This window comes from Trichosurus vulpecula, chromosome 3 (assembly GCF_011100635.1).
Source record: "Trichosurus vulpecula isolate mTriVul1 chromosome 3, mTriVul1.pri, whole genome shotgun sequence".
In the NCBI taxonomy this organism is placed as follows: Eukaryota; Metazoa; Chordata; class Mammalia; order Diprotodontia; family Phalangeridae; genus Trichosurus; species Trichosurus vulpecula.
This window is the reverse complement of record NC_050575.1, coordinates 98914352-98937459: the sequence shown is the minus strand read 5'-3', so window position 1 is coordinate 98937459 and position 23108 is coordinate 98914352. Positions and strand designations below refer to the sequence as shown.

The window sequence follows — 23108 nt, the reverse complement described above, 5'->3', positions numbered from 1 at the left end:
TTCAGGTAGAGGCTAGATGACCGCTTGTCAAGGATGTAGTAGAAAGACTTTCTGCCCAGGTCTGTGTTGGAGATGACCTTTTGAGACTCATTCTAACTGTGAGATTCTATGAGTCTGTATTCCTAGCTTGATACCTGTTTCTGTCTTAAATAAAACCAGTACCAGATGTTGGGCAGCTAGATGGCATAGTGGATAGAGTGCTGGATCTGCGAGTCAGAAAGACCTGGATTCAAATCCTGCCTCAGATCGTAACTAGCTGTGTGACATGAGGCACACTTCTCTCAGCTACAGTGTCCTCATTTCTATAAAATAGAGATGATAGTAGTATCTGCCTCACAGGTTTGTTAATGAGGATCAAATCAGATACATGTGTGAAATGCTTTGCAAACTTTCAAGCACTATTTAAATGTTAGCTATCGTCATCGTCATCATCACCATCATCGTCATCATTGCCATCATCATCGTCATCATCACCGTCATCATCACTATCATCACCATCATCGTCATCATCGCCGTCATCACCATCATCACCGTCACCATCATCATCATTATTATTAATCATTATTCTAGCTTTGGTGGCTTCTCAGTGCTGACATGTTCTTTCTGTCCCCTATGAGCCCAGCTCACTACCTATGATGTCCCCCTTTTTAGGATAGAATCATTTTGTCCTTTGGATCTGACTCCAGCTTGCCCTCATTCTCCACTCCACCTTTAGGGGCTTCTAGACACATCTCCCTCGTAGAATAAAACTGCTTCCTGTCGATCTCCTGGCTCACTACTTTGCCTAAGTTTACAACAGCCCTCACCTTACAGCTGCATCCTTGTCTTGAGTTGTGTAAAAAATTCAGCCAGAGATGTAACCGGAGATTGACTCCATCTGTTGAATGACCAAACTTTCTGTCTACTTAATGAAGTCTCAAACTTCCTCAGTCTTGGGATTAGGATTGTTATTGAAGAAGTAATCCCTTTTTGAATTTATGTGCGGGTAACTACTGCCAAAATCTATCTACCTCATTGCAGAAATTACAGAGGTAAAAACCTAGTTTTTATTATGTTTAAGCATGGGTTCATATCTCTGACCCAAAAAAAATAAACCTGAACAAAAATTAGGATTCTAATAAGACCTCTTATAGACAAAATTATGTCATAGTGACAGAAATAAATTTTTTACATATTGCAATCTTGTGCATTCCACTTAGGCCATAAAAGTTAAAGACTGATTCATAATCCCACGCTTCCTTTAATGTCATAAAAGTTGAACAGATTTAGTTGAGTAGTCACAATCTCATACATCCGCTAAGGAAACAAACCTAGTTAAATCGACTCTATAGGTAAATTAAGTCAGGTTACAGATTAACCACTGTTTGCAAAATCCTACACTTAACAAAACCACAAGGCTACATTGTGAAGAAGTCATAACGGACTAATTGAGAGAAAGGGATTCACATGTCACAAAGACTTGACGTCAGGGAAATTCTCCCCCAATAAAATATTTTGGGGAGGTTTTAAAGATGTTGTACTGCTCTCTTTCTCTTATTTGGTTTCTTATCTCAAGAATATCAAATGTCTTCCCTTAATATTATTATTCCAAAAGTCAGGTTTTGATCAGGTGAGGTTAATATTAACAGAAAATAGGCTTTTAGTTAATCAGAAATGACAAGAGGAATGGCCCTGAGCACTGAATAATAAAAATTAATCATAAGAAATTAAAAAATTCTCATTATAGGCTGTTGTCAGAAGCTGTCACATCACTGGGCTCTTGGAATTTCCTCAAGCTATAGTCTCACTGTCTTTCCCCTACCCTGCAGATCTAGTCATTAGGGAAAGGCTGAAGACATTCCTAAGACAGTCTGTGACCTTTCTCGGAGTTAATTAACCTTCAGCTATTGAAGTGTCTGTCTGGTTTTATTCAGTGATTTTTAACTTTTCTTCTCTTTCTCTACTCCCTTCTCCCCTTCCCCATTATTTGTCAGGCCTTACTTTTCTCTTCCAAAGAAGATGATTAGATCAAAGGCTTACTTGGAATTTCCAAACTCACCCATGGTGGTCAGAGTTTACAGTCTGACAATTTCCTCTGCCTGCTTGTACCAATGCCTACCTTGCTTTATCCCTGAGCATCTCCCCTTATACTATTTCACCGACTGCCTGAACATGATATGTGACTTTTTGCCATCAGCTTCATCCGCAGTCCATATTATAACCATCTTTTGTAACCTTTCTTTACTTTAGGTAGTATGGTGGAAAAAGCATTGGACCCGGAGATAGGAGAGTTGGGTTTAATTAACCAATCAGTCAACAGGCATTTTATCAAGTACTTGTTACATGCCAGGCACTGTGCTAAATACTGGAGATACAAGGATGAAGCCAAGTATGGCAATGCATGCCTGTACTTCCCACCATCACAGGGGAGGCTGAGGCTGGTGGATCTCTTGAGCTCAGGGGTTCTAAACTGCAGTGGGCTCTGCTGACGAAGTGTCAGAACTGAGACAGATATTCATATGATTAGATCTTAGGAGTGGGGATTGCCTGAGGAGGGACAGGCAATTGGGCCAGGTCAGAAATGAAGCAAGTCAAAATTCCTGTGTCCATTAATAGTGGGATTGAGCTCATGAGTCATCTCTGAATTTTCAGCCTGGGTCACATAAGGAGACAGAGTCTATAAAAACAAACAAATAAAATTCTAAATTAAAAAAATTATAAACAAGCAAAGGAATGAAACAACCTCTAATTACAAGGAGTTTAAATTCCAATGGGAAGACAACAAGTACATATATAAATATATATCACCATTGCTTCCCAGTAGTCTAACTGGGCAAATCTTTAAACAATTCTGTTTCTTCTTTTATAAAGGGGAATGATGATATTTGCACTCTCTAACTCCCAAAGTGGTTATGAGGGAAGTACATTGGAACTTTTAAGATGCCATCAAAATGTGAGCTGCTTTTATCATTACCGTAATTTTAAAGACCATGCTCATGATGTTATCAGGGTAGGAAACTCCCTCTGCCAAAGCAGATCTGCCTTTGCTTTGTGACTTAGATTGTTAGAGAGCTGTCAGTGTACCCTGAGAGGTCAGGTGACTTGTCCAAGGCCACACAGCCCACATACATCAGAGGCATTTGAACCCAGGTCTCTGTGACACCATACTGCTATGTTTTGACTGCTTTCTGGACTCTATCCTTCACATACTTGGCTTATGAGGGACATTGACTTATGAGGGCTACTACTTTCGTATCAGTGGGATAAAGTCTTTGTTAATGCTGTACTACTTTCCTACAAGAAACTGGATTAAGTTTAGACAGCTAGGTGGCATGGTGCAGAGCTACCCTGTCCAAGTTACTTAATCTGTCTTGGCCCATTTCCTCTTCTATAAAATGGGGATGATAATAGCACCCACCTCTCAGTTGTTGTGAGGATCAGATGTCATATGTAAAGCTCTTTGCAAACCTTAAAGCAACGTATAAATGCTAGCCATTATTCAAAGCATGACTAAATTCAAGCTTCTCTAATGCCCTGGGCTAATGCCACCGAAGGGAGGCTGTCTGTTCTTTGACACAGACCTGTTCACATCCCAGGCTGAACTTCTGTAGTGGGTATTTTCCTTGAAATCCTACTCCAGGTATCTTAGGTTACAATGGAGGCTTCCCCTCCCTTCCTGAACTGCTGAAGGGTTTCTTGCTTTTTCCAGCACTTAGCACAGTGCTGGACACATAGTAGGCACTTAATAAATGTTCATGGATTGATTGATCAAGGGAAAGGTCAGGCGGAAGCTGAAGCTGGTTTTTTTTTCCTTTTTCTTTTACTAACTTTAAAAATTCATTTTGAACTTAAATACAAAAAGACAAAAAACCATTTCCATGTGCACAGTACACATAAAAGAGGATTCAATATAAAACTATGAATTTCCATTTAACACTATTTCCTTTTTTTTTTTTTTTTTTGGAAAACTGTGTGATAAATTCTGCACGTCATTCTCAAAGCTAACCTGCTTTTCTCTGCTTCCTTCTAAGTTTTCTTTTGTTCTCTGCTGTGCACTTTTTCTCCCTCCCTCCCCGCCCTGCCATAGAGGCTACCACTAGGCATGAAAATGTATATTGTAAAATCATATTATACGTACTTCTGTTTATCAGCTCTTTCTCTGGAAGAGGATAGCATCTTCCTTCATAGGTCCTTTGTAGTTTTGAGTATTTATAATACTCAAAATGACTTAGCCCTTCAAAAATTGTCTTTAGAACAATATTGCTGTTCCTGTGTACAGCATTCCCTTGGTTCTGCTCATTTTGCTCTTCATTATTTCATCAAGTCTTTCCACATTTTCCTAAAATCAACCAAAGCTAGTGCTTTTCTAATAGACACCGAGGGCCTCCTAGTAGGTTCTGTTTTTCCTGATATGAGCTTCTTGGCTGGTCCTGGAGCCACCGTGGCAGATGCTGATGCTCCCTGTCTCTGACCCTAAGGACACGGACGTCCCTGAGGCTCTTTGTTGACCAATGGGAACCCTAGAGCTGCTGCCAAGTAAGTAGGAGATGCTAGAAGAGACTTCGGATGCTCACAGGAGGTCCAGGAGCAGAGCTGCTTCTTTAGGGTATGATTCTAATCCCTTAGTGCCCAGTGTCCCATGAAGCAGCAGTGGTAACAGCAACCTTTAGAGAAGTCAGTGGGTTCTCCATCTACAGAGACCCTCGCTGCTTCCCAGGGTGCTGTCTGCCCTCTCTTGGGTGTGAAGGGGACTTTGATTTCAGAAGCCCTTGTAGGTTGAGGAAAGGAGCAAAGTGGGCTCAAGCAGAAGGCCAGGGGGTTGAAGAAATCAGCGGTGCCAGTGGAGCCAGGGGAAGATCAGTTGAAGTAGAGGAGCAGCTAAATGTCTGAGCAGAGGCAGAGCAGGATCAGTGTCTCTGATGAAGGAATAGCCGAGATGACCTGTTAGGGGGTTGCCTGCCAGAAGGAAGGAGAAGGGAGTAAAGATATGGCACCTACTGTGTGTCAGGAACTGTTCTAAGTTCTATTTACAAATACTGATCCTCACGACAACCTTGTGAGGTAGGCGCTGTTATTATTCTCATTTCTACAGTTGAGGAAACTGAGGCAAACAGAAGTTAAGTGACCAGGTGGCTAGTAATTGCCTGAGGGAAGCTAGGCGGCTCAGTGGATAGAGTGGCAAGTCTGGGGTCAGGAAGACCTGAGTTCAAATCTGGCGTACCAGCTGTGTAACCCTGGGCAAGTCACTTTACCCTGTTTACCTCAGTTTTCTCATCTATAAAATGAGCCGGAGAAGGAATGGCAAACTACCCCAGTATCTTTGCCAAAGAAAAGGGTCACAAAGAGTCGGAAATGCCTGAAGTGACCGAATCACAGTTGTGTGAGGCCAGATTACATTTAGGACTTCCTGATTCCAGGACCAGCCCTGTCCACTGTATCACCTAGCAGCCTCTAGAAACAGACACGTCTACTAAGTGAATCTATGTGCAAGTATAAGGATATATGTATATGTGTGGTAAGGGGGTGTGATTTACATATGTGAGGCTATATGTGTCCTCTGTACTTATGATTGTGTATGTTTGCATGTATGTGTGGATGTATGTGGGAATCAGTGTATGCGTTATACCTGCCACTGTGTGCCCATGAATGATTTGGACGCAATTGTACAAGTGTGCAAGGGTATGCGTGTGTACTGTATCTGTGTATGTTGGAGGGAGATGTCGGTGTGCGTCTTATGCCTGTGAGGGTATATAAGAGGTGTATTATGCCCGAGAATGAGCCTTGGCACGGGAGAGCATGCTGTGGACCAACCTGGCCAGTGATGCTCTGTCCCAGAATTTAGGATCTGGTGGTTTGGGCCTTAGTGCTCAAGACTGTGATCAGAAGGTTGGGCCATCCGTCACGTGTCTGGTCTTCCACATCTCTCGAAGGAGGCAAGCTCAGGGGGCAGTGCCGGGATCCTGGAAAGCGTGTATTCATCAGATAACTGGGCTTAGCAATACTGAGCAGACCTGGAGGCTGAGCTGAGACTGGTGAGACAGGTCAGAGAAACAAGCAAAGTAGAAGAGGTGCAGGACCATAGGATCATTGATGTAAGTGTTAGAAAGTACCCGAGAGACCACCGAGTCCAACCTCCTTATTTTATAGATGAAGAACCTGAAGCCCAGGGAGCCTGTGGCTTGCTCAAGATCACGCAGGTGCTAAATAAGTCACCAGTGGATATTTAAGCCCAGATCCTCCCTCTCCACACTCAGAGCTCATTTCACTAATGGAGGCTGCCTCAGCAGCACGAAGCCCAAAGAGGACCTGGTAGGGAGTCTGCTGAGGTCCAGCCGTTTGCCGGGTTTATCTGCAGCCTTTGATCCAAAGCAAGCCTAGATGGACTGCTCCCCTTCCCCGCACAGTAGACTGACTCCTCTGAATTTTCAGGGACCTCATTTTTCAGTAGTTAAGATCACCTGCTGCCTGTGTTAGAGAAAAGGGGCTGCATTCTTAGTCTAGGTTAGGGTTGGAGAGGAGTCTGAGGGGGACTGGGACAATGGACTTTGCTCCTGGGGAGGAAAAGTGAAGAAAATTTGGTCTAGACTTGAGCACAAGCCGTGTCAGTTAGGCATTCGACAGCATTGGTTGATTGTGTGCGTGTGTGTGTGTGTGTGTGTGTGTGTGTGTTGCTGGTAGGAAGATGAGGGTACCAAATGAATATATTCAATGGTAGCATCTGAACACCAAGTGGGGCAGCTAGGTGGCGCCATAGTGCACAGAGCCCCAGGCCTGGAGTCAGGAAGACTCATCTTCCTAAGTTCAAATGAAGCCTCAGTCAGCTGTGTGACCTTGGGCAGGTCACTTCCCTCTCTTTGCCTCAGTTTCCTCATCTGTAAAATGAGCTGGAGAAGGAAATGGCAAATCACTCCAGTATCTGCCAAGAAATGGGATTTTGAAGAGTCAGATACAACTGAAATGACTGAACAACCACAAACATCTGAGTATCCTCACCAGTATGTAGAAAACTGGGGGTATCCTCCCCAGAAAACCACCTGAGGTTTGAGGTACTTTGTGGGTTAGCATACATTGAATCAGTCAATCAGTAAACATTTATGAAAAGCCTACTATGTGCCAGGCACTGTGCTAAGCACCATGAAAACCATAACTCGTGAGTTCCCATTATATCCAGAGGACACATTAGTTCAAGATTTAAAAAAAAAAATTAAACGGCAAAGCAAAATAAATAATGAGATAAAATCCAATCTCTTCCAGTCACATAGGAGAAGATGATTCCAGAACTTTTCCTATCACTGCTTTGGGAACGTAGGTAGAGAATATGTGCTACCAAGAATAAGGAGCGAAGGAAAAGAGGGCACGGACTAGCCATCAAAGTGCAGAGGCACTCAGTACCTACAGACCTAGCAGGAGGGGGGACATTCCTGCCAGCAACAAAATCACCCTTCTGCTTACATAATACACTCAGCCTCCACTGCCTTCTTTCTGGGGTAGTTCCTCATGGCACAGAGGGAACACTTGAAGACGAGGCAGGCTGAGCAGAGGCTCTCGTAAGTCTTGCCAAGTTGACAAGGCTTCAGGTGCGGACCTGGTATGGACCTGGTGACAGGCAGTGTGTCATCATCTGAGAAACAGCAAAGCTAAGTTCAGAGAGTCTGTAGTAGACCGGCAAAAGTACAGCGAGCTTTTCAACCACAGTAATTCTTAAAGATGGTCTACCAGATTGGGGAGTTCCCAGACTTTTCTAGTCTGTGTACCCAATAACTTTCAGTAACCCTTCTCATACTACCTCTTATTCTATACGAAAAGGAAGAGATTCTTGAGTTTATTGAGTATGTGCGCATTGGAAATAAAAAAGAAAAATTGAGAATAGAAGTGAAAATCCTGATTTCTAGAGAGAGGTTGTTATAAACAGAACAAAGGCCTTTTGGAATATTTCAATATGATAATAGTGATGATATTTACCAAATATTCCCCATAGTGCTATAAACTTTGGGAACCCCTTGTTATGAAAGACATATTTCTTCTCTGAGTTCATTTGGTAGGTAACTGCTGCCAAATAAATTTACTGCAATGCAGAAATTATGGAGGTAAAAACTCAGACTTTATTACTACGCTTAACCATAGGTTGAGGCTTCAGAGAAAACCCAAACAATCATTAGTATTCTTACAAGCCTTTTTACAGGCAAAATTATATCAGCAACAGAGAGATAATTCTTTTACATATTTCAATCTTGTACATTCCTATTAGGCCATAAAAGTTAAAGAAATGACTTCCTTCAACGTCAAAAACGTTGAACAAACTTAAGCCAACAAAGTCCATAATCCCATACATCCCCTAAGGAAACAGACTTTATCAGATAAACTCAATAGGTAAACCAAGTCAGGTTACAGATTAAACTACATTTAAAGGGTTCAAAAATAGTCTAATTGAGGAGGAAGATTTATATGTTACCAAGAAATCAGGGATTGTTGAGGTTCTTTCTCTGGCTTCTTATCTAAAGAATGCTTAGGCTTTAAGTACATTTTCAGATTTTGGGCAAGTGAGGTTAATATTAATAGAAGATAGGCTTTCAGTTAAACGAAAGTTGCAGGAGGAATAAAAGGAAATTAAAAATCAGTAATTCCTATCATACTCTCTACTAGATCATAAAGGTTTGGGGATATGTTCAGGGGGAGGGAATTTCCTAACTTCATAATTTCAGTAAGGTGTAGCAGGAAGAGTGCTTGCTTGAGAATCATATGGACTTGATCAAGGTCACCTAATCAGTTAGTGGTATATAGAAAAATTAGAACTAACTCAATACCCATTAGGTCTCTTCTCTCTTCTGGACCTTGGCTTCTTCATTTGTGGATTTTTTAAATTATTTTTTTCAATCAGCAAAAATGTGCCTTCTCTCCTCCCCCACCCCCTGCCCCCGACCAATTGAGAAAGAAAAACAAACCCCTATTATAAACACATAGTCAAACAAAACAAATTTCTACATTGGCCATATCCAACAAAAAACCATCTCATTTTATACTCTGAGTCCTCCAATTCTCTATCAGGGGGTGGGCAGCATGTGTCATAATAGCAGGCAGCTAAGTGGCAAAATGGCTCGAGCCCTGGACCTGGAGTCAAGAAGAAGTGAGTTCAAATCTTGCCTCAGATACTTATAAATGTATGAACATGGGCAAGTTGCTTAACCTCTGTCTGCCTCAGCTTCCTCATCTGTAAAATGGAGGTGATAGTAGTAGCACCTTCCTCCCAGGGCTGTTGTGAGGACAAAATGAGATAATGTTTGTAAAGCGCTATATAAATGCTAATCCTCTGGCGCTTTCATTTGTAAAATGAAAAGTTTAGACTAGAATATTCAAGAATCATTCCAGTCCTGACCCTCTGTGAATTCCATGGGATCTCTGAATTAATTTTCTTAAAATTATCTGTATCAATGCAGATCGTAGCTACTTCCTACTCTCTAATTCTATGCTGTCTTAATCCATTTCTTCCCAAAAATCACGTATGGAAGATCTACCGATACCAAATCCATTCGTCTAATTCCTTTTCTACCTCGGAGGTCCTCAGTGTGCCACTTGGGCTATCTCTCTGCCATCCCTTGCTCTCAGTACACGCCTGGCCCGCCTCTGATGTCCTTTACCCCACTTTCATGCACAAATTATTGCGGGTCGTAAGCCAACTTGTTCACCCACCATGTTTATTTCCGTTGCCCTTTGGATGATTCGTCAATTTGATTCTCGTGAGATCATGGTGTTCCATGATTTGCACGTTCATGGTGAGGGTGAGATAATGCTGATGTTAAATAGATGAGCTTTGGTGACATTGAGCAGCTAGCTTTCTTTTTTTCTTGGATATGATATTATTGTATTAATGCTTCCTGAAACAGCACTGGTGTTTTAGACTGCCATGTTAGACTATTCTGTTGATATGGAAATAGTTTGCAGGCCACTATAACTCCCAGTTCTTTTTCTTTTGTCCTTCTGGTCTGCCTCTCTCTCCCCATTCCCTCTGCCCTCCCTTGAAAAGAATAAGAAGAACCTTTGTAACATATATTCCCACATTGGCCATGTCTGAAGGTATATGCCATTGAATAGTTTTCTATGGAATTTCATTAAATAAATGTTTTGTTCATCTATAGGCGCTGCACATGAAACAAGTGACCTCAGCCTCCCAATGCTCAGAATCCAATAAGGGAAGGCGTGAGTTAGTACCTGGATTCACACACACACACACACACACACACACACACACACACACACACTCACACCCCCTTCAACCTTCTTTCTTCCCCCAGCAAGGTGTTTGCCCCTTCTTGGTTTTGATGGGTGAGCTTGGAAATTTAGACAGGTTTTGCTTAGGAGTCCAGTATGGTTAGAGGGAATTGAAGAGTGACCTTCGCTTGATGGCAGGACAAAAGAACAGTGAAGAACTCTCTGCATCTCAGCACCTGCAATGAACTAGGACAGCAGTTCTCAAAGTGTGGTCTGCAAACACTTAGGGTAAGGATACCCTTTCAGAGGATCCACAGGGTCAGAACTATTTTTATAATAATACTAAAATATTTCCCCTTAAAAATTCTCCTCTCTTTTCCAACTACATAGCTGCATGAGTCTAGATTTTCTTCATATACTTCGGCCAAAGCAGTGTATCACAAAAGGTTGATTAAATGCCGAAGCAGATAGGAGAATCCAGCTGTCTTCTATCAGCCAGATATTAAGGAGATTTGCAAAATTGTGCCACTCATGTCACTAAATTGTTTTTATTTTGAAAAAAGTTATTTCTCATTTTTAAAATATTAATTATGTTCACAGTCAATGGGTTTATTATTATTTTAATGATTAATAAATTAATAATTTATCACTTTTAATTTCTAATATGGCAAATATAGATAGATATAATCCACGTAAATGAAAGTTCTTTGGACTCCCCAATAGTTTTGAGAAGTATGAAAGAGTCCTAAGCCCAAAAAATTTGAGAACCACTGACCTAGAGAAAGCCCATTGCTGGGCTTATTATACAGCAGAGACTTAGGTCTCCGAGCAGACATGTGGGAGCAGTTTTATTAAACGTTCTTTGCCTTCTTTGCAGTGGTATTTGTCATAATGGAATTCTGGAGAATCTCATTTTTTCATAGGAGACAATTTAGTAAGGAAAATGGGCTGGTGCAGTTTTGAGGCTATGCCCAGAGAGGATGGTGGAGTGGGATCTTGGAATTCTGTGTTGTCAGCTTAAGGTAGCTCCTCATTCAGGGTCTTGACTATGACCTGGGTCCTAGAAGTGGGAGTGACTCAAGATGTTCATTCAAGACACCAGCTTGTCTAAGCTGAGTGGAAATGAGATTCAGATTCATTCCTTGCCTTGTATAGTGCTAGAGCATTGAAGACAGAACCTCACAGGGAGGTTCCATGGAGTCACCTGGAGAGGACAAAGCTGCTTGTATAAAAAAAAGAGACAGAAGGATAAAATAGGGGTCTAATTCAAGCACAGATTTAGACCTATAGAATATTTGGTATGAAAGGGCCTTTGTAACAATCTTGTCCATCGTTTTACTGCTAGGAAAGCTGAGGCCCAGAAAGAGAAAGTCATTTGCCTAGGGTAACACAGTCTGGTACTTTTCCTTCTGGGGTTGGTGACCCTCCGTCTCCACCATCCTTTAGTGTTCTCTAGTGTTGATTATCTCTGCTTTATCCTTTATGTATCTTGTTTGTACCTCATTGTTTGGGTATTATCTCCTTGTAAACTCTGAGAGGAGGGCCTGTTTTTGCCTTTTTTTCCCCATTTCCAGTATATAGTGCAGCGCCTAGCAAATGATAGATGCTAAATATAAATGCTTCTTCCTCTTCTTTCCTATTCTGTTCTCCTTAACCCTAACTCTACTTCCCTTTCTTCCTTCTTTACCTATTCCTGGGGTCTGCTAACCACACCCACTGGCACTGTTCAGCCTCTTTGGATTTACCGTGCCTCAGGGTCCTGGATCTGAAATGTCCTGGAAAACATGGCATCATAGACAGGAAGCTGGAAGGGAAGTTAGGAGTTTAGTCTAGTCTGGTCTGGTCTAATTCCTTCATTTTGCATGTAAGCAAGGCCTCAGGTGGTTAACTGATCATTTAAGTATCAGTGCCAGGTCCCTTCGACTCCAAATCCAGCCCTTATTACATTCTCTGTCCTGGCAGACCAGAACCAGCTTGGCTCACCCTCTCATTTCCTATTGGCCCAACCTGGGATCTAGCCAGGACCTCTGTTATAGAGTCTAATGGAGCACTCAGAGGGAATTCTGAGCAGAGCAGTGAGTCAGGTCCCGGGCTGCAGTGAGCAAGGATTCTGTTCATGCAGGACCTGGTGAGGAGAAGAAGGATGGGTGGTCCTGGGCCTCGTACCTGGAGGAGCAGAAGGCCATCGCAGCACCCCTGGATCTCTTCCATGATGTGAGTTCTGGAATTTCCATGTGGGAGATCCTACCTGACTTCCTACCCCAGAATTCAGGACCCTGAGGAGGCCCACTGTGGCCTGGTCTCTGACGTTATTGATGTGCTTGGTAGAGGAGATAGAGAAGGCCAGAGCTGGAGGAGAGGCTGGAAGGACAAGGAGCCCCAGGTGTTGGCCAGCTCCCTGACTCACCTCTGGGCTTCCTGTCCCTTAATTTCTGTGCTTCCCTACCTTGCTCCCTGGTGTCTAGTTCTCAATCCATGAATATGTTTGGTAGGGAAAAAGGTAGGCGACAAATGAGACCCATGTGCTAATTCATCACCCTGCCAAATTCAGTGGCCTCAGTCTTATTCCTAAGCAGGCCATGCTCATGCTCTCTCTCTCTGTCTCTCTCTGTCTCTGTCTGTCTGTCTCTCTCTCTCTCTCTCTCTGTCTCTCTGTCTTTGTCTCTCTGCCTCTCTCTCTCTGTCTCTCTCTGGCTCTGTCTCTGTCTCTGAATCTCTCTGTCTCCTGATTTTTCCCAGAAGCATCATTCCCTGTAGGCCTTTTCTCTCCCTTCCCCAACAATGCTTAGATAAGACATGGGGTTGGGCTTCCTCAACCTTCCCTTTCTACCTCCCCAAGACCCTTACACTGGATCAGGGCTGTGCCTGCCCCTTGTTTTTATCTTCCAGTGCCAGGCCTTCCCACAGAACAAGAATGGTTTCAAACTGGGCATGAAGCTGGAAGGAATCGACCCTCAGCACCCATCCATGTATTTCATCCTGACGGTGGTGGAGGTGAGCTCTGTACAGTGTGCCACTAGTGGGGAGGGAGGCTTGGAAGGATGCCCGGCACCAAACAATGAAGCTTTATGGTATGTGTAAGCGCTGCAGGTTTACAAAAGAGTGATGTCCTTTGGGTCTCCAGCTTATCTGGGAAGATATGCAGGTTTAATGGAAGACAGAAGAGGGAAGGCACTAGCAGTGAAGACTGTGAAAGGCCTTTTGTAAAAAGTGGCCTTTGTGCTGAGAATGTGATATCTCTGAGGGCAGAGGCTGGTTCCCATTTGTCTTTCTGCCCTCCGTATCTGGCTCAGAGTCTGGTACATAGTGGGCACATGTTTTTTGACCATCAAAAATAAGTAAAGTGAGGGCCAATGACAGAGCAGATGAGTGACTAGATGAGAAAACTGAGGCCTAGGGAGTTTTAGTGACTTACTCCAGGTTACAGAGGCAATAAGCATCTGAGGTGAGATTTGAACCCAGGCCCTAGGACTCCAGCATCAGTGCCCCTTTCAATATAGTTGGTGATGGCTTTGGGGTTTCATGGTTGTTCAGGAGAATAGTGGTGTGGGGCAGAGGGAGGAGTCAGGAAAGACTGGGTTTTTTAGCAAGAGATGAATGAATATGCTGTTCTCATTTTGGGACATGTTAAGCTCGAGGTGCCAAGTGGGCATGCAGGAGGAGGTGTCCTTGGCCCATGGAAGCTACTGGGGCTGACCTGGAACTTAGGGGAGAGTGGTCAAGGATGGAGATTAGAAGTTGAGAATCACCGCTGTGAAAGTAACCCTGGGAGGAGATGATTCCACCAAGGGAGAGAATTTAGAGTGAGATTAAAAACCAAGGGCCAGAGCTAAGTTCTCCAGATTCCTCTCATTCCCATTTCCCTCATCCCAGGCACAATCTAAACTCTATGCCTTCTTCTTTGCATCCCCCAGTACCTAGCACAGTGCCTGGCACATAGTAGGTGCTTAATAAATGCTTGTCGAATGAATGAATGAGAGGCAAGGAGAACATGAAGGTGGAAAGGTATATGAATTGGGAAGGAGAGGGACAGGAGAGAAGTCAAGGTTAGGCTGTTGGTCCCTGGCTCAGCCCCTGGCCTAATACTAGACTTTCTTTCCCTTGAGCTCTTATGTCTCCTCTTCTGCTAGGTTTGTGGGTACCGAATGCGTCTGCACTTTGATGGCTACTCTGAGTGCCATGACTTCTGGCTCAACGCAGATTCCCCCAACATCCACCCTGCCGGCTGGTTTGAGAAGACCGGACACAGGCTACAGCCCCCCAAAGGTAAGGCTTGGCCAAGGCCGGCCCCACATCAGGATGGGCTGGTGGATATGTCTGCCCTATCCCTCCATGCCTTCCTTAGCCTACCTCTTCTTTCCCCACCCACTCCCTGCATGGCCACCAAGTCCTGGAGGAAGGGGGGTAGGGCTTGGTGTTCCTTGGCAAGAAAGAGGCTCCTGAACTTCTCCTGGGGCTGGAGGTAGGTGCCCTACTTGACTGCTGGGGTCTGTCCCTTTCATGCTCCCGTGTCCCCCAAGGACCAAGCCATGCCCCAGCTTCCATACCCTGCTCTGTTTGTTCCCCCTGAGGGGACTAGGTTACAAGGAGGAGGAGTTCAGCTGGAGCAACTACCTCCGAAGCACCAAGGCCCAGGCTGCCCCCAAGCACCTGTTTTCCAGCCATAGCAATGTAAGTGACTAAGTCCCCATCCCCCACTGCCATGCCAGGAGAGGGTCTCCCTCTTCTTTTTCCTTCAGACCAGGGAGATGGCAACTTTATCCCCAACCCTGAGTAATTTTGAACAATCATTTACCCTACCTGGGCTTCCATTTTCTCATCTATAAAATGTAGGGGTCAGACTAGATGGCCTTTGAGGTAGCTTTCAGCTCTAGATTCATAAGCCAAGAATCGTGCCCTTCTCTTGGATCAGGGAAGTGAGTGATTTCTCCTCCCTGTGTAGGCACAAAGGATACACCCTTCCCTGGTCCAGATCCAGGGAGGTGCTTATTGGTCTCGGGGAAGTGGTGGGAGCCACACAGTTCTGTTCTGGGCAGGGAAGACAATCATGAATTCCTAGCTCCATTCCCTAGGGCATTCTCCTTGTGCCCTTCCTCAGCTTCCCCTGATGAATGCTATGTACTGGCCAGTCATCCATCTCAATCCCTCAGGCCAGCTCCCTCTGAAGGAACTTTGCAAGACTGAAAGTGAATTGAGAAACCTAGGAGAATGTAAGCCCTTTGAGGGTAGAAACTGGTTTTGGTTTTGTATTCTCAGTGCCAGGCACATAGTAGGTTCTTAGTAATTTTTAAAAATTGAATTAGATCGAGGGCTTGGCACCTATTTCGCCAGCCTTCTCCTCAGGAGTAATCTGGAAGCTATTATCTCTTCTTTTGTCATTGGACTCAAGAGTGGGACAGTGGTTTTGGGCAGGGACAGAAGCCTTAGTTTGGTCTGGGACAGAGGGGCTCATGTTCCCCTACAGAGCTCAGTGCCCACAGGCTTCCAAGTGGGCATGAAGCTGGAGGCTGTGGACCGCATGAACCCTTCCCTCATCTGTGTGGCCAGTGTCACCGACGTGGTGAACGGGCGTTTCTTGGTGCACTTTGACAACTGGGACGACACTTATGATTACTGGTAATGGGAGCAGTCCTGGTGTGCAGGGGCTGGGGTGGTGATCTTGGGATCAAGAACTGGAGGAGTGGAGGGACAGAACCAAAGAAACAGGTGCTATCTTAGCCTGAGACTTCCATGCCAACCCTCAATATTCCCCTCAGTAAAGTGGAGGGAGTGCTAACTCTGGAGTCAGAGGGCTTGGGTTCAAATCCTGTCCATCTCTACCATACTCTTCCTGTGGACTTTGGGCAAGTCCTCTTTAGGTCTCAGTTTCTTCACCTGTAAAGTGAGGAAGTGGGACTAGGTGACTTCTTTGGCATCCTCCAGCTCTAGATTTATGATCCGAGTATATAAAGTTCCTTTCCACTCTCAATCTATGATCCTTTAACCACAGTATCTGCACCACCTTTATGACCTCCAGCCCCTGCACTTCTTACCAAGGTTAGCAGAGCTTTGGGACCAGTGTGGGCAAGGATACCTTCTCAGGGCCAAATAGAACTGGACCTCATCTCTGTCCCTTTTTCTGCCCCTCATTTCAGGGACTCCAGGAGGTGACTAGCCACTCTATGGCCAGGCCTCTTTCTTTCTACCTCTTCATCCCCACTTCTTCCTCTTTCTCTCCGCTCCTTCACCTCATTCTTTCTTTGCTCCTGTCTCCCTTTTCTTCAAAGGTGACTGCTACCTCTTTTCTAACAGACCTGGGCATTCAAGAGTGGAGAGTGCCTCAAGGCCTTGGGGGCCTTAACAGAGCTGAGCTAACAGGGGAAGGGAGGAAATTTCACTAAGACCAAGAGGAGAAAAGATGGAAAGAAGAAAAATGTGGTGGCTGGGAGAGGGATGTTCTAGCTTGTAACCTAGGATAAGAGAGTGGAGGGGTTCACTGATTAGGTTCCCAATCAGGCCACAAACAAAAGACCAAACTTCCTCATCCTCCACCAGCTAACGTTTTAAATAGAGAGCATCACCCCCTTGTTGTTTTTTAACTTAAGAGGAAAAAAAAAATCAAATGTCACCTTATGTTATTTTAAAGTTGAGGGAATGCTTTCTAATTAATCAGATAATTAATCTGAAAAGCATCATGAGGTTGACATATTAATTATTTACAACATAATTTCTACTGAGACAAGATTATGCTATTCAAATTTTTCCATAACCATCTGCTTTTTAAAAACTGTTATTAACGTTTTCAGCATTAAAGAGACTTTTAAAAACATAATAAGCCAAAGCTATTTGATCCCTGAAGCCCTGCCCATCCTAAGGAGGCCCAGAGTCTGAGAGCTGCACTCTGAACATTGAGGTCTTCTTGTGTTTCAGGTGTGATCCCAGCAGTCCTTACATCCACCCTGTTGGCTGGTGCCAGAAGCAAGGAAAACCCCTCACCCCTCCACAAGGTGACCCGGCTGATCCCCTTCCCCCACACTCCGTTGTTCCCCCCTGTCCCCCTCCTCCAACAAGTACATTTCAATTATGGGAGACTTTGGTGGGAGGGATATCCTTTCTCAGTCTATGGGTACCACCCACCTTGTTACCTTGTGATGTGGGAGAAAAATGTCTCAGCCTGGGAGCTAGGAGCCCTTCTGATCCTTCCAAGAGTCTGTTGGGAAGGTCCCTACATTTCCAGCCAAAAGGACGTGTGCCTAACACTACCAGTGATCAAAGTGTGCTGAGATCAAGTAATTCGGGCTTTTCTAGAAATCATTCCCTTTCAGTATCTCTAGGGAAAAACCAGGAAAGCAGATCGAGTAGGATGGTAGAGCCAGAGAGGCAAATCTTGAAGGGGAAATAGAGAAAGATTCAGACATGACCCTCTGGGCTCTTTGGGTGGATAAAACAGATCATCCCCAGTCTCCTCCCACCCACGACTGCCTGCCTGCCTCAGTGGCCAGGATTCTGAAGGGTCCAACGACTTGGAGCCAGGAGATGAAAGCCGGGGGCTTCTTTTTCGCTTCGGCTAGGGGTTCTTTGGCCCTTTTCCATTTGGGTATGCTAGGAACTGAGGTCCAGGATATAGTTATGCAGGAGCTACTCAGTGGAGCCCCTGATCCATTGATTGAGTCATTCATTCATTCGTACCTGAGAACTGGGGACTCCTGGAACAGAAGCAGCACCCAACCATCCCAAGCCTCATAGCTTACCCTCCATCTTCCCCTCTAGATTATCCAGATCCTGATAGTTTCTGCTGGGAAAAGTACCTTGAAGAGACTGGAGCCTCTGCTGTCCCTTCCTGGGCCTTCAAAGTGGTAAGTGCCATGGGAGGAGCAGGTAGGGGAATGAGGCCTGACAAAGGACTACGGTTGCTACTGTCAGTGATCTGAAGGGCCATGGGAAGGATCCAGAGAGGGAGCTGGGCCTCACTGACCTGCACTGTATTTCCATGACACCTATGTGGTGCAAAAGAAGGAGCCCTGGATTTGGAGTTGGAAGACTTGGGTTAAAATCCTGTGTTACCTTGGACAAGTCAATTAACCTCTCTGGGCCTCACTTTCCTCACCTTAAAATGAGAAGGTTGGACCAGATGGCCTTTAAGGACATTTCCAGCTCTCTCCCAGTAGTTCTAGATGACTTTTACCTTTGACCCCAGGGCTTTGACCTTTAACCACTCTGGGTTTCTTTAATATATTTTATATTTGCTTTTCTGGGTACTTGTTGTTTTCCCAATAGGAAGTAAGGTACTTGAGAGAAGGAAAAATTTAATTTTTGTCTTTGAATACCCAGAATCTAGCAGTCAGTCAACAAGCATTAAGCACTTATTATACGCCTGGCACTAGGGATACAAAGAAAGGCAAAACACAGTCCCTGCTCTCAAGGAGCTCATAGTCTAATGGACCAGCACATAGTAGGTGCTTAATAAATGCTTGTTGAAATGAATGGATTAGGTAATCAGCCCCAACCAAGGGTCACCTACCCTGGCCCCTCTCTGACCTGGTTCCCTGGAATCAGATCCAATTTAACTCAATGAGAATTTATTAAGTCCTTAATATGTACAAGGTATTGTTCTAGAATCTGCAAAGACAATAACAACCAACAGTCCCTGCCCTCAAGGAGCTTATATTCCACTGGGAGATGCAACCGATAAAGTGATAAATAAATATAAGATACTTGCTATATTTTGGATATAGGATAGGAGAGAAGCAGCACTAGTCACTAGGAGAATCAGAGAGGGCTTCCTGTAGGGGGTGGCACCTGAGCTAAACCTTGAAGGAAGATCAGCTGCATTTGCTCCCTCTGCTTCTTCTGAAGTTACTGCCACTGCCACAGTATCTTAGTGGCCAGGTTCAACCCCTACTTCTTTCCCTTCTACTGATCCCTGCCTCCACTCCCCATTCACTCTAAGCCACAAGAGTGTGTAGTCTCAGGGGTAGGAAACCTGTGGCCTTGAGGTCACATGTGGCCCTCTAGGTACTCAGGTGAAGCCCTTGGACTGAATCCAAACTTCACAGAACAAATCCCCCTCATGAAAGGACCTAAAGGGCCACATGTGACCACAAGGCCACATGTTCCCCACCCCTGGTTCTAGGTTCCATCTGCAAAGAGAAAATTCAAATTCAGAATTAATATACCAGAGTAAGGTGGTTAGAACTGCAGATAAAACTACCCAGTCCCAAATTGGATAGTATTTAACTTCTAAATTCTTCTATTGAGGGACAGTTCCCTATGCCTCGCTTGGCCCAGATGATTCCCTCCCTGGTTGGAGTGTCTACATTCTCACTCATCCTAATGAGAAGCAAGGTAGAAAAGTGGGAAAAATCCTGGTTTTGGAGTCAGGAAGTCTGAGTTTGAATCCTAGCCCAGTGTAATGGAAGGAAAGCTGGCTTTGCAGCCAGGAGAAACCTGAATTTGAACCTCATTTCTGAGCCTTATTAGTTGAATCATCATGAACTAGTGGTAACCCCTCTGAAGTTTGTTCAGTTTCATCACATGTAAAATGGGGTGATAATACTTGTGGTCTTTATCTCCCTGGGTTGTCATGAGATTCAAATAAGTTAATGTTATTAATTAATATGTCCTATTCTCCCCCATCCTTAAATCAATTAATTAATTAATAGTTAATGTTATTTTTAAAGCTGATTTATAAACAATATGTTATTATCATGTACACTGCCTTGAGCAAGTCACCACCTCTCTGGGCCATCTATAAAATCTCAGGTTTATGATTAAATGAGAATGGGGCTTCTTATTTCATAATCTCCCCTCCCCCTTATTGTGGCATGCCCACCTAGATACTCAGGCCCAAGCCCATCAGTCCATTCTATAACCCCAGGCTTATTCTTAGGCAGTCAGGAAATTTTCTCATTACTTCATGGAAGGTGGAACACCACCCATGTTCATATTTAATTGAAGACTACCTAACAATGACCCGCCCCAACCAAGAGACAAATAAAGGAAATACAAAATAAGCATAATGTTCCCATGCCCTCGGAAATGAGAAGAATTCAACTAGGTTCCCAGGTTGCCTCTAACATTCGTAGAATACAGACTCCCGTGTGGAAGAGGGATCATAGTTACTCTGCTTGGTCCCCAGCTGTGGAACAAGGATCAATGGGGTGGAAATAGAGGGAGGCAGATTTTGCTTCACTTAAAAGAACTTCCTCATAATTAGAATTGTCCCCCAAAGGAATGTGCTGCTCCCTGTCAGGGGAGGTGTTGAGGCAGAGGCTGAATTACCTGTCAAGAATTCTATAGAGGACATTCCTTCACTGAACAGGAGGTTAGACCAAATGCCCTCTGAGTGACCTTCCAGCTCAGATTCAGCGACCCGGGTATTGGATTTACTCCGTGGCCACGATTGTACACATAGCTGCCTACGGAGACCTAAAGGGAATACCTCCATGGTCAGACTGTCCTCTGAGGGGCTCAGAGCACTTGTGTTGTCAGCTATCCCCTGGAGCACCGGCGGGGGTGGGGTGTGCCCAGCGGAGCAGCAGAGCAGACAGAGCCAGTCAGACACCCTGAGGTTTGGCAGCTCCATCAGAGACCCGTACTGGAATTCCACCGAGCTGGGTTCTCAGTCCGACGGCCTGTCTCCCTGCAGCGACCGCCCCATGGCTTCCTCATCAATATGAAGCTTGAAGCCGTGGACCGAAGAAGTCCAGCTCTGATCCGAGTGGCCAGCGTGGAGGATGTGGAAGACCACAGGATAAAGGTGGCCCCAGGGCTGGGAAAGGAGAATGGGCTGATGGGGTGGGAGTCTTGATTTGATTCCCCAGACTCTGTCCTGGCCTGCCCTTCAAGGCAAGTCAGAAAATGTTTATTAAGCGTCTACTATGTGCAAGTCAGCGTGCCTGGTACACAGTGATAGATGAGATAACATAATTTTGTAGCAGACCCAGTCCGCAGGGTTGTGAGACTTATTCTCATTCTGTCCAGTGGCTAGGTTGGTGCAGTGCATAGAGCAATGGGTCTGGAGTCAGGAAGACCTGAGTTCAAATCCAGCCTCAGGTACTTACTAGCTGTGTGAACCTGGGCAAGTCACCTAACCCCGATTGCCTACAAACAAACAAAGTTAATAGCACTTACCCCCCAGTATTGCTGTGAAGATTAAGTAAGATAGTATTTTAAAATGCTTAGCACAGTGTCTGGCTGGTGACAGGCTCTTGATGAATGCTTGGCCCCTTCCTCTTCCTTTACAAACATGAATAAGGCACACGGATGGTGGGAGGGATCTAGGGTTGATGTTAAGACAAGGGATTTGAGAGGAGAGCACAGGGTAGAGATGAACTGGTTCATCAGAAGGTCAAAGTTGAGAAGGAAGAAGAGTAGGATTAGAGCAGAGGAAACAATCTGACCCAATGCCAGGGGGTGGAGACATTACAGGTTAGAGGGAGGACAAAGATGGGCTTAGGAAGAGTAAGGCACAGGGAGAGAAGGAATGATAGGAGGTTTTGATCAGATAAAGGGGTACAAAGGTCTCGATCATGGAGTGGAACACTTTGGGGTGATGACAGTTGGAGAGGTGGGTCCGCATCTGAGAAGAGAGGTCAGGACTGGAGATAAAGTCATCTTCATAAAAGTGATAGTTCAAGGCGTGGCAGTGAATGAGCTCAACAAAGGAATGAGTGTAAGGAGAGAAGAGAAGGGAGCCAAGACTGCACCTGGGATCCCTTCCTACGAGCTTCTCTTGTCAGAGTCTTTCTCCCAGGGGAACCCCTTTATTCTAAGACTTTGTGAGGATCTCCCCATTAAATTGGCTGGGTTGAGTCAGAAAGGGAATCTGCATCCTGTTCAAGGTGAGTCTGTGGGGTAGTTAGAAAGTTTCAGATGAAGAATCAGAGAGAGAAATGGTGTGCAATTCCCCTCTCTTGCCCTACGGGGGGTGGGCTTCCTCACTGGATCTCTGGGGCCCGGCTGCAAAGCTCCCTCCAGCTCTGTCTGTCTCTCCTTACCCCACAATCTAGGAGGGTGGTGGGGGAGGGAGGAGTTCCTGACAGTGGCTTGGGGGAGTTGGAGCCTGGTTGCCTTGCTTCCTCAGCTCCACTTTGATGGCTGGAGTCACGCCTACGACTTTTGGATTGATTCTGACCATCCTGACATACACCCTGTGGGCTGGTGCTCCAAGACTGGCCATCCCCTACAGCCCCCACTCAGTATGTACCAGTCCTCCCCACAAGGACCCCTGGGCACACACCCCTGACTCTGTGCATACCCCTACCCAGCAGGGACCTGGAGACACTTCTTGTATCTCTCTTCCTTAGTACAGATCCCTTCCCTCCATTTCATGGAGTCCTGACACTTTCTCCTCTACAGCCCCACCCTCCCTGGGTTTGGGGGTCAGGGGAAGGGATGGTAAGGGTGGATGGGCAGGAGCTTGCAGGAACTAAGTAATCATGTGTCCTTTGCATAGAGGCCTTAAGCTGGGGGAGGCAGCCCCAGAAACCTGGGCTGACTTGACCCTATTTTCCTGTTCTCTTTTCTTAGGACCCAGAGAACCCAGCTCTTCTTCTCCTGGGGGCTGCCCCCCACTCAGCTGTAAGAGCCCACCCCACGTTAAGACCTCAAAGTACAGTTTTCACCACAGGTGGGTGGTGAGTGAGTGAGTGAGTGAGTAGCGAGCAAACCTTTCCCCTTCTTCCTGCCCTGGATGACCATTCTCTGCTGGAGACATGCCATAGGGCACGTTCCCTGAGTTATGGTAGGCTCCTATACATTCACCCTGAGAAGTCCAGACTTGACCACAAGGTGCTAGGTGGGCAGCTGAGACTGACCTAAGCTGAGTAAGGTGACCCTGTCTTCCTTTTCCCCCAACCCTGCTGCTAGCCTCTCCCTGGGGCCCCTATCAGGGACAGAGGGCATCTCCTGGGTAGTAGGAAGAACTTTTGGACTTCAGAAGA

The 23108-nt window shown here is 45.2% G+C and overlaps 1 protein-coding gene across 1 annotated transcript in view; it reads left to right on the top strand.

Moving 5' to 3' along the window:
- The window catches only part of L3MBTL1 (L3MBTL histone methyl-lysine binding protein 1), a 62673-nt gene that overhangs the window by 24675 nt on the left and 14890 nt on the right, over positions 1-23108 (top strand). Inside the window, exons 8-17 of the mRNA XM_036751680.1 lie at positions 12308-12399; positions 13075-13179; positions 14316-14451; positions 14765-14856; positions 15650-15801; positions 17095-17171; positions 17935-18020; positions 20813-20923; positions 22250-22364; positions 22696-22795. Coding sequence (XP_036607575.1) covers positions 12308-12399; positions 13075-13179; positions 14316-14451; positions 14765-14856; positions 15650-15801; positions 17095-17171; positions 17935-18020; positions 20813-20923; positions 22250-22364; positions 22696-22795 — 1066 coding nt within the window. The remainder of the gene's footprint in view (positions 1-12307; positions 12400-13074; positions 13180-14315; positions 14452-14764; positions 14857-15649; positions 15802-17094; positions 17172-17934; positions 18021-20812; positions 20924-22249; positions 22365-22695; positions 22796-23108) is intronic.